The 9,145-nt window shown below is 56.3% G+C and overlaps 1 protein-coding gene across 5 annotated transcripts; it reads right to left on the bottom strand.

The window, feature by feature from the left end:
* Positions 1 to 483: 483 nt before the first annotated feature.
* MYADM (myeloid associated differentiation marker) lies at positions 484 to 8,232 on the bottom strand. 5 transcript variants are annotated; one of them, XM_081032039.1, is made up of 5 exons: positions 8,093 to 8,232; positions 6,761 to 7,812; positions 5,143 to 5,208; positions 4,667 to 4,756; positions 490 to 3,634 (listed from the first exon to the last, which is right to left on the bottom strand). In XM_081032039.1, the coding sequence occupies exon 5, from the start codon at positions 3,630 to 3,632 to the stop codon at positions 2,670 to 2,672; it is 963 nt and encodes a 320-aa protein (XP_080888165.1). In that variant the 5' UTR covers positions 3,633 to 3,634; positions 4,667 to 4,756; positions 5,143 to 5,208; positions 6,761 to 7,812; positions 8,093 to 8,232; the 3' UTR covers positions 490 to 2,669. The 5 variants fall into 5 exon arrangements, with proteins under 5 accessions (XP_080888166.1, XP_080888162.1, XP_080888163.1 ...); XM_081032040.1 differs by lacking the exon at positions 4,667 to 4,756 and having other exon boundaries at positions 484 to 3,634; positions 7,001 to 7,812; XM_081032038.1 differs by lacking the exon at positions 6,761 to 7,812 and having other exon boundaries at positions 8,093 to 8,228.
* Positions 8,233 to 9,145: the final 913 nt, after the last annotated feature.

Genomic DNA, 9,145 nt, shown 5'->3' with positions numbered 1-9,145 from the left:
GCCGGGGTGGCCCCCGCCCCGAAAACGGATGTCGGAATCCCACCGCGCTCTGTTCAGCGCTCCCGGGTTCCTTACCTAGTTACCAACGTTTCACCCGGTTCTAGAGCAGTATTCTCTGGTGCCTGCCAGGAGAGGTTCTAGCAAGGGATGGGGTGGGAGAGAACCCCAGCAACAGAGGGGCAGGGGGAGGAGACGCCCTTTAAGGAAGCAGGGGTTGGTGGTCAGAATTCTGGGTGGATGGACACTGCAGAGATCAGTGACTATTCCTCACCAAAATGGAGTGCTTGCCTGCCGTGCGTGGTTAGCCCTTCCCCTCTTCCGGCTGGACCCTTCCCTCCCTTGTAATTCTTTTTCCTAACTGCTTTAGTGGGTGTGAATGCAGAAAATGGGCGGCATGATCCCGGAATTTCCCTGCATTTATATGTTTATGATTCTCCTCAGGCTGGAGAACCGGGCAAGATGATCTGTGGGACAGACTCATTTCAGGAGTAATTCATTTGATCTTTTATCAAAGTCTATTGACCAGGTGTGACCGGGAGCTTAGAACTGAGAGTGGGAGTGTAGGCAGGGTCGGATCCTGAAGGCCTTGAACGGCGGTCTGAGGGGCTTTGGTATCATCTATAGGCAAGGTGGAGTGGGATATGGAAGGATGTTAGCAGGGGAGGGCAGGGTCAGACCTGGCTGTTGGAAGCACCCTCTGGGGTCAGGGTGGGCCAGAAGTAAGGTGGTCAAGGAGGAGGCTGGGGCAATAGCTCAGGTGAAACAATGAAAGGTGAGCTGGGTCAGGAACCTGGAGAAGGGAACAGCTATAAATAGCACTTAGGAGGAAGAACAGACAGTGTTTGGTGAGCAACTTACAGAGAGGAGCCAGTAAGAACAAGTGCCTAAGGTTCTCAGCCCTGAGAAGCTATTACTGAGATGGGGAATCTGGAAGAGTTGATATTGGAAGAAAGATTCCACACTCAGATTGGGACCTTGTGTTTCTGAGGTGCTCATGGGACTCCAAGAAGGGAGAAATCTTGTTCATTTCTATTCTAACTAGCTCTCCTGGTTTGAGAGTAATTTAGAAGATCCAGACTCAGCTAGTGTTTTCTGATGAGGCCAAAGTTGTCTTGGCCCCAATTCCCTTCTCCCACCAGACCCAGGAATCTGGGTCGGGCCCTGTCTCCTGGAGCCCTCCTCAATAATAAAGCAAGCACAAGTCTTCCTTTTATCTTTACATCGAGGTAAAAAAAAATTTTTAAAAACATGGGTGTGGTAGTGGGAAAGGGATAAGGCCCCCCTCTATGACTGACATCAGGGGCTGATGGGAACCAGAAGCTCCAAGGAATAAAAAAAATAAAATATGTATTTATATATCATATTATGCGTGTGACTCCCAGAGAAGCAGGAAGCAGCAGCAGGAAGCAACTAGCACACAGAAACGTGTGTGTATCACAGATTCAAGCAATGCAATTCCTCTGACTATGGCAGCAGCAATCCCCACCTACCCAACCCACCCACAAATAAAAAAAAATTTTGAAAAGAAACGTCCCCTTTAAGAATAGGTCCACCCAGTAACGTTTGCCCTAGCAACCAGGAAAAAGAAAAGGGGAAAAAAAAAAAAAAAAAAAACCCAGGCTAACATTCCCTTTAATGCCAGCAGTGGCCGTTTTCTCCACCTCCCAGCAAAGGCAGTTCATGCTATTTTAAACACTGAGGGTGGAGGGCCATATCACTGCCCCTCACAAATACATCAGATAGTTGCCTTCAAGACATTGTGGTTCTTTGCCAGCTTTTTGTTGTTGTTGTTTTTTGTTGTTTTTTTATGTGGAGGGCGCAGCTCACAGTGGCCCATGTGGAGATGGAACAGGCAACCTTGTTGTTAAGAGCACCACGCTCTAAACCATCTGAGCTAACTGGCTGCCCCCTGCAGCTCCTTTTTTGATACCCCAGGGAGTAGCTGGGGTGGAAGGCATCCACCACCCTTTGCTTCCTTTAAGATGGCTCTAGGCAGTGGGTTTTTAGTAACCCTGGCAAAAACTGGAGAGCCAATCTCAGGTGAGGCTAAGTGCCAGGTGGGGCCTAGGGACCCAGGGAATGCACTTTAAGCCTCCAGCCCACTAGAAATGATTGACCTCTAGGGATTTTTTTCCCTAGCTATCCCCCCGAACCCCCAAAAAACACACATACACATCTACTAAGGCACAGCCAGGGAGGGCAGGCATGCTTTGGCAATAAGGCCCTTCAGGAGGCCCAGGGTCTGAACAGCTGCAAAGAGGGGTATGGCATGGTGGAATTCAGCACCTTTGGAGGTGGGGGTAGTGGGGGGAGAACAAAAAAGTTTCAGGGCTCCCAAGGAAATCAAAAGAAGGAAAATGGGAAGCGGAAACAGGCAGATTAGAAAACAAACAGGACAGCCAGAAAAGAACAGACTAAGTAGAAAAGAAGAGAGTGAAAAGAGAAAGAGGCAAAATGGAGACAAAACAGATTACGTGCAACCAACAAAACAGGAAGGGAAGGAGACGGATAAACAGGACAGGGGAGAGCAGGAGTGAATGAAACAGAAGAGAGTGAGCTGAATGGGGAAGGAAACAAGGGAGGAGAGGGAAGCCAGGTAGAGGACATCAGTGAACTCAGTGAAGAAACCTCTGGAGAGAGGAGGGAATTGGGAGCTCCTAGTCAGAGCCTCAGACTCTGACAAAGACCAGGTGGGCTGAGTACACCAGGTCGGCCACATAAGCCAGCAGGTTGATGGCGGTCAAGATGGCCACAGCCAGGCGGGAGTCCCAGGCGCACACTTTGTGAGGGTGACTGTTATGGCAGTTTGAATCCATCCGCCGCTGGGGCTGGCCGCCGTACTTCTCATCGAACTGGTAGAGAGGCCAGAGTACCATTGCCGAGGCATAGAAGAGGACGGAGAGCAGGGCCAGCCCAGACAGGAAAGTGGGGAAGGGGATGGGCAGCATGTTGGTGCAGTCGCCCAGGTTCAGCAGGATGGCCACGGCCGCCAAGATGAAGCAGATGGCGTAGACGGCCACGCACCACTCCAGGGCTGCCTTGTACTTGTACAGGTAAGAGTCGATGATGAAGGCAAAGATGATGCAGGCCACGAAAGTCTCAACCACTTTAAGCAGGCCTGGCACTGTGGCCATGTAGCCGGTGATCTCGCCGGGCCGGGCCCGGGTCCAGGCCACCTCCGTGGCATAAGCCACACAAGCAATGCAGGAGAAGACGATGGCAGCAATGGCGTGGTCCCTTGTGCGGCCATGAGACATGAACTGGACCAAGGTAGTAGGGTAGATGACGGAGGCCGAGAGGCAGAAGAGGGCAGCGTAGCAGGCATAGGTGATGGGGAAGTTGCGCCACGACAGTGGGAAGCGTGGCTGGAGCCCACCTACCTCCACGATGATAATGAGGAGGGTCATGGCGAAGCAAAAGCACCAGGCGAACATGCACCAGTTCCCCATGAACCCATTCCAAGCGCCCACGCTGGCCACCAGCGAGAAGGCCACACAGGTGGAAAACAGCTGTAGCAGGCGGAGGAGGCCGAGGGGCTGGGTCAGTGCCCGAGGGGACCCCAGAATGGCTGGGGAGCCCAGGCCTGAGTTGGTGGTGGTCGTGATGGTCGTGCGTGTCACTGTCACCGGCATGGCTGCAGGAAGACCAAAGGTATTCTAAGAAGGTTCCAACTATTACAATCCAGGCCCCCACCCCTTGCCTCTAGGGAGGGGAGGGTGATGACGACAAAATAACTTGGACTCTAGCTGGAGAGTGTCCCAGATGCAGGCCTTTCAGTTTTCAAAGTGGGAGAGTCCCAGGCCTAAGAGGATGAGTTAGTCGCCCAGGTCCTAACCCCCTCCTCCCCTCTGGCCTCAAGTCTCCTACCTTCCATGTCAGAACCTAGGAGTGTAGGCCCCTATCTCTCTCCTTGTCAACTTGTGCCTTTCCTCTCCCTGCAACCCAACTCCTGTAAAACCACAGAGCTTTCTTTCCACTCCAGACACTCAAGACTGTCCTCCTTCCCCCAGGGAATGACAACCCAGCCATTCAGAACTGAGCTCTGATGCATCCCCTCCTCTCCACCCCCCTCCCCCACTGTCAGAACAAGAGGACAGAGGACCTGTCTTCCATTAGCTCTTGACCCATCTCTCTCTCTCAACTTCCTCCTTTTGGGTGCCCAGGGCTCTGCACCCCAGCCCCTGTGCCCAACTTCCTCCTTCATCTAACAGGCCTAGATATCTCCAGCCTCCAAAAATTCCAGAGTCCAACCTCCATGTGTGAGTGTTCTCAGGGACACACATCTGATCAGAGCTTCCAACCAGGCCCTGGAACTGCTGCTAATCACTGGGCAGCACCCCCACCTTTCCACACCCCCACCTCAGAGATCAGCAGTCTCCACCCTCCTACCTGGGATTTCCATCTGAAGAACTTCCTCCCAAAGGAAGTGGTGCTTCCCCCTCCCCCCCACGTGGAGTCCAACTCCCTAAGGAACACAGCCAGCAAGTTACCCAACCTCAGGAAAACTCAGCTCCCAGCTTCTCAACTGTCTAGGGCCCCTCGATTCCACTGAAATCTCTAGGCCTCCCGGGTTCAGTTATACAGATTCAGACCTCAAGACTCTAAGCACACCAGACACCGGCACTCTGGGAAATCAACTTCATTCTTCAGATCCCACAGCTTTTACCTCCTGTCCTAAAGATCCTCAGGAATCCAATACCCAGCCTCTTGGGGACTAGATCCTCCCTCAGGCCCGAAAACGTCTCAGCTGCCACCTCTGAAAAGTTCAGAAGGCTTCTCTCAGCTCAAGGAAATAAAACTTTCTTCTTCCAGTGTCAGGTGCCTGCACAACAGGCTTTAACTGTTTCCAGCCCCGCCCCCTGCACAGCAGCTCCCGGAGGACTCAGACCAGCTTGAGGACACACTTCCTCAGATATACAGGTGTCTGCTCCTTTCTCCTTGTTCCCAGGTACTTCTCTCAGTATCTAGGAATCGACGACCCCAGCCCCATCCACTCTTAGACCCAAATATTTAAGACCCCCAGTCACCTCCTCCTTCTGACACAAAAGTCCGGGCTCCCAGCCCCTCCTCCCCCAGCCCCAGAATCCCAATCCCCCAGCCCTCCTCCTTCAGACCCAAGAGTCCAGGCCCAAGCCCACTCACCAGTGGTCTTAGGTGAGGACCCCGACGGAGAAAAATCCGGCTGTGGAGGCAGATGAAATCAGACACCTGGAAAAGGTTAGTCAGAGCACAGGAGGGAGAAAAAATATCAGCGTCCAGCTCAGTCCCGGCTCCGCCTTCCCAGGACTCAGACGGCCCGTCAGCCCGCCGCGGAGGCCTGCCCGGAACCCGCCAGAAGACTCCGCAGCCTCGCGCGCCTCCCAGCCCGGGCGAGTCCGGGAGATGACCCCAGGGCAGCCCCGCCCCGTCTCCTAGTACCCAAACTGCGGAGACCGAAACAAAGGCTACGCGGCGAAAGTGCACGCCCTACCGGCCGGCGTGGGCGCGTGTGATTTTACCCCTGCCCCCGCCCGGCTGCCGCGGGGTGGCGGGCGGGAGGGCCCTGGGCGGAGGCTGCGGGGGCGGGAAGCCGGGCGGGCGCCGCGTCTCCTATCCTTATTAGGACTTCAAGTCAGCCCAGCCATCTGGAATGTGGCGGGGACCTGGAAGTGGCGCCGGGACCCCAACCCCACGCAGATCTCCGGGATGGCCCGCCCCGCTGGTCGGTTTCAGGGGGGTGGGGAGACCCTAGACTCCAGGTCTTAGCGGGATCCCAGATTTCTGGGATGTTCAACATGTGAGTTCTGGGTCCCTAGGAAGACGGGCTGGGCGCCTGGTTTCCCCAAGAGGGTCTTTAAGACAGGAGTGACCAGGAACCGGGGTCCCGGGTTCGCCTGGTGGAGGCCCTAACTTGTGCACGGCGTTGGAACCACAACAGAGATGAGTAGCCTCCCACCACCTCCAGGAAAACAGATCTCCCAGGCAACCTGGAAGGTGCCTCCCCCACGCCCCTCCAGCACCCGTTAGGAGGAAGTCGGGACCGCCCAGGAGGAAGACGGGCCAGAATTCCTGAAGTGTCCTGTGGAAGTCAGGATAACTCAAGGGGCCACCCTCAGGGTCGCCTGAGACAGAGCTCAGGAATGCGCGGCCGGACACTGGAAGAGGGAGAGGAACAACCGGCCCAGTTCTGGACTCCCCCGGCCACAGCCTGCGCTCCACGCCCAGCACCACACCCCATCACTCTACAGAATTAGTCCCTGCTCTCAACATCCAGGGACGCTGGCCTCAGCCTTGCCCTCTCTCGGCCTTCGGGCTCTGGTTTGCCAGCTCCGACCGCGCTTCGGGAGCATAGGTGCTGGACCTCTACCCCCGGCCTTTCCAGTCCAAGTTGAATTCTGTCCCCAGAGTGGGGAGGTCAGTAATTCTGAACTCCAGCCACTCTTCTAAACTCAGGACTGCCAACTCCAAGCGCCTCCTGAGGACGTCCTCGTACCAGATTTCAGCCCCTTTCAACCCGGGATCCTAAGAGTCCCCATACCTCTGCGTCCTAAGACCCAGAAGTCCAGGTCCCCAGCCCCTCCTCCATCAGACCCAGGTGTCCCGGCCCTCAGCTGCCTCCTCCATCAGACCCAGTAGTCCAGGTTCCCAGCCCTCTCCTCTCCAGAACGCGAGTCTTGGCCCAGCCCCAGTCTTTCTAGGGACTCAGACATTCTGAATCCCAGCCCTTTCCTCCCTCTGCACCCAAGAATCCTGACACCCTCGAGAGTCACCGCAGCCTCACCTCACGGGCCTGTGGCAGCTGCAGCTGAAGCAGAGGTGACCGCTGCAGACTGGAAGGGTCTGCGGACGGCGTGGTGTCGGTGGGTTGGGGAGGGAGCGAGGGCGGAGCCAGAGGAGGGGCCGGAGAGTCGGGCTCGGGCCGAGACGGGGACTCCCCGGAGCTAGGACTACCCCAGCCCCGCCCTGGGGAGGGGCCAACGCAAAGACCACGCCCCTCGAGAATAAAGGAACCTCTACTCACCCGCGCTGCCGGAGGTGGGGGGTAAAAGGCTGAGGTCACCGTCGCCATGGTGACAAAACAGGAAGACACAACAGCTGGAGGAGTTGGGGCTCCTGGGGGCTGCCCTCCCCGACACTGCCCTAGTGGTGTCTCCAGGGGAGGCCCGGGAAGGCCGTTGCCACGGCTACCGGCCTGTTTAGCATTTGTTTATGACAGAGACCCTCAGCCCACGTTCCCACCCTAGTCTCACCTCAATTCTCCCTCTCTATTCCTGCCCCCTCCCTCCCGGTACGCTCCAGCCCCGCCTTCCAGGACGGAGCAAATCTTGGACATTGGTTCGCAGGGGGTTGGGGACCGAGCCTCAGTGTAATGGGGTCAGTTAGGATCTCTGTCTCCTGGGCCTGTAGGATGAAAGAGGTACCGATCTCTGGGCTTCAGAAGGTTTCTGAGCTGAGGTCCCCGACTTCTGGGTCCCCAAAAGAACAGAGGTTGGATTCCTGTACTTAAGGATCAGGGAGGAACAAAATGAGTCCCCTAATCGTCATTTACACTGGGACTTGTGGAGCAAGGACCGGTGGGCCGAATCCCTGGCTCCCAAATGTCAGAGGGTGGGGTGGAGGGTGTTGGTAGCAAAATTCCTAGATCTAGAGCCATAGGAGTTGGGGGCACGGACTCCCCCCGGGTTCCACAGGACGCGCAATCTGGGGACCCAGATTCTTGGCTCAAAAGAGAAGTCAAAGCTCAGACTCCTGGGTGTTCCGAGTAGAAGCGGTTGCAAGCGGAGCCTCTTGGCTCTGGAAGGGAGAGATATTTTTGGCCTGCATTCCTGGCTCCTGGAAAGAGGGAGGGGCTCAGAAGCTTAAAGAGGACGGGGCTGGGGGCGCCAGATTCCTGGCTCCGGCACGAGGGGAGGGGCTCCAGGGGCCGGTGTGCTCGGGTTCCCGAGCAGGGAGGGGCTGAGAGGTCCTTTTCTAGGGGAGGCTCTGGGGTCCTGACACCGATTGACAGAGCCAAGAAGCCAGAAGGATCTGAAGGTCTGGCTTCCCGGTCTGGGGTCGGGCGAGGCGGGGGCCCGGCCTCCTGGGTCCCTCCCTGCCGGCTGAGCACACTCACCGCACTCTGCAGTCCTTGGCGCGGCCTGGCTCGCGGATGACGCGGGCGGGGCCTGCTGGCGACTGCGGATGCTCAGCAACGCTGAGCTAACGGGGCGCTGACCTCGCTGCTGCTGCTGGGTGCCTTCCAGGCCCACGAAGGAGGAAGCTTTGAGGCCGGAGACCAGGGGTGGACGCCGCGCGAGTGGTGAAGGGGGGGGTCCGAAGGGGTCTGGGAGCTCCTTATACCCGGCTGCGTGCCCTACGGAGGTGGGAGGGGCTGGGGGGACTGGATACTGCGAGCTCTGCAGAAGCCGATGGGAGGGCAGAGATGGGAGGGGTGTGGAGCCTGTATGCCCAGTTTTGTGCCCCTGCAAAAGGGGTAGGCACAGACCCTCTGTCATTCTGAGCCCTGCTTAGGGAACGGGTCTCCATGAAGCCCGCATCAGGACAGACAGGAATCAGGATGTATTAGTTAGAGGTTCTCCAGGGACGGCCCCAGGTTCTATTCACACACCTCCTTGGCACCCCGCGAAGCAGCATCTCCCCAACCCCTCTTTCCTGCCCAAATTAGTCACTCTTTTTGCCTGACCCGGTAGTGGCACTCCTGAGATACTCCGAATAGTCCATGGGCAGTGTCCACTCACAACTTACTATTTCATGTATCCTGGTGGAAGCCTTCCTTTCATTCCCCTTTAGGCACTAAAACACTACAAGTGCAGAGTTCAGGGCAGGGGAACAGGAAGCAAATATGTAAAGAGTGAGTCATTGGGGTGTGACTTTGAGAAGTGATACCTTAGGGTTCCTGGGTCTGTGTAACCTGGCAAAATGCATGTGCCACTCACTGGTTCAGTATTTACCCAACCTGGAGGACAACATCCTGACCCCAACGATGTTGTCTGCAGCCTGGCACTGTAACTCAATCCCAGACAAGCCGTGCCTCTGTTCTCTGAGACTAGCTGCTTTGGGGTGATGGGGCACATGGACCCACCCACTGACTTCCTAACACTGAGTTCCTTGATCAGAAGCAATATTATATGGGTTAACATGGCGGTGAATAGGGCCATTGAGTGCA

This window comes from Rhinolophus hipposideros (genome assembly GCF_964194185.1).
Source record: "Rhinolophus hipposideros genome assembly, chromosome: 21".
Lineage (NCBI taxonomy): Eukaryota > Metazoa > Chordata > Mammalia > Chiroptera > Rhinolophidae > Rhinolophus > Rhinolophus hipposideros.
This window is presented reverse-complemented; position numbering and strand designations above follow the sequence as displayed.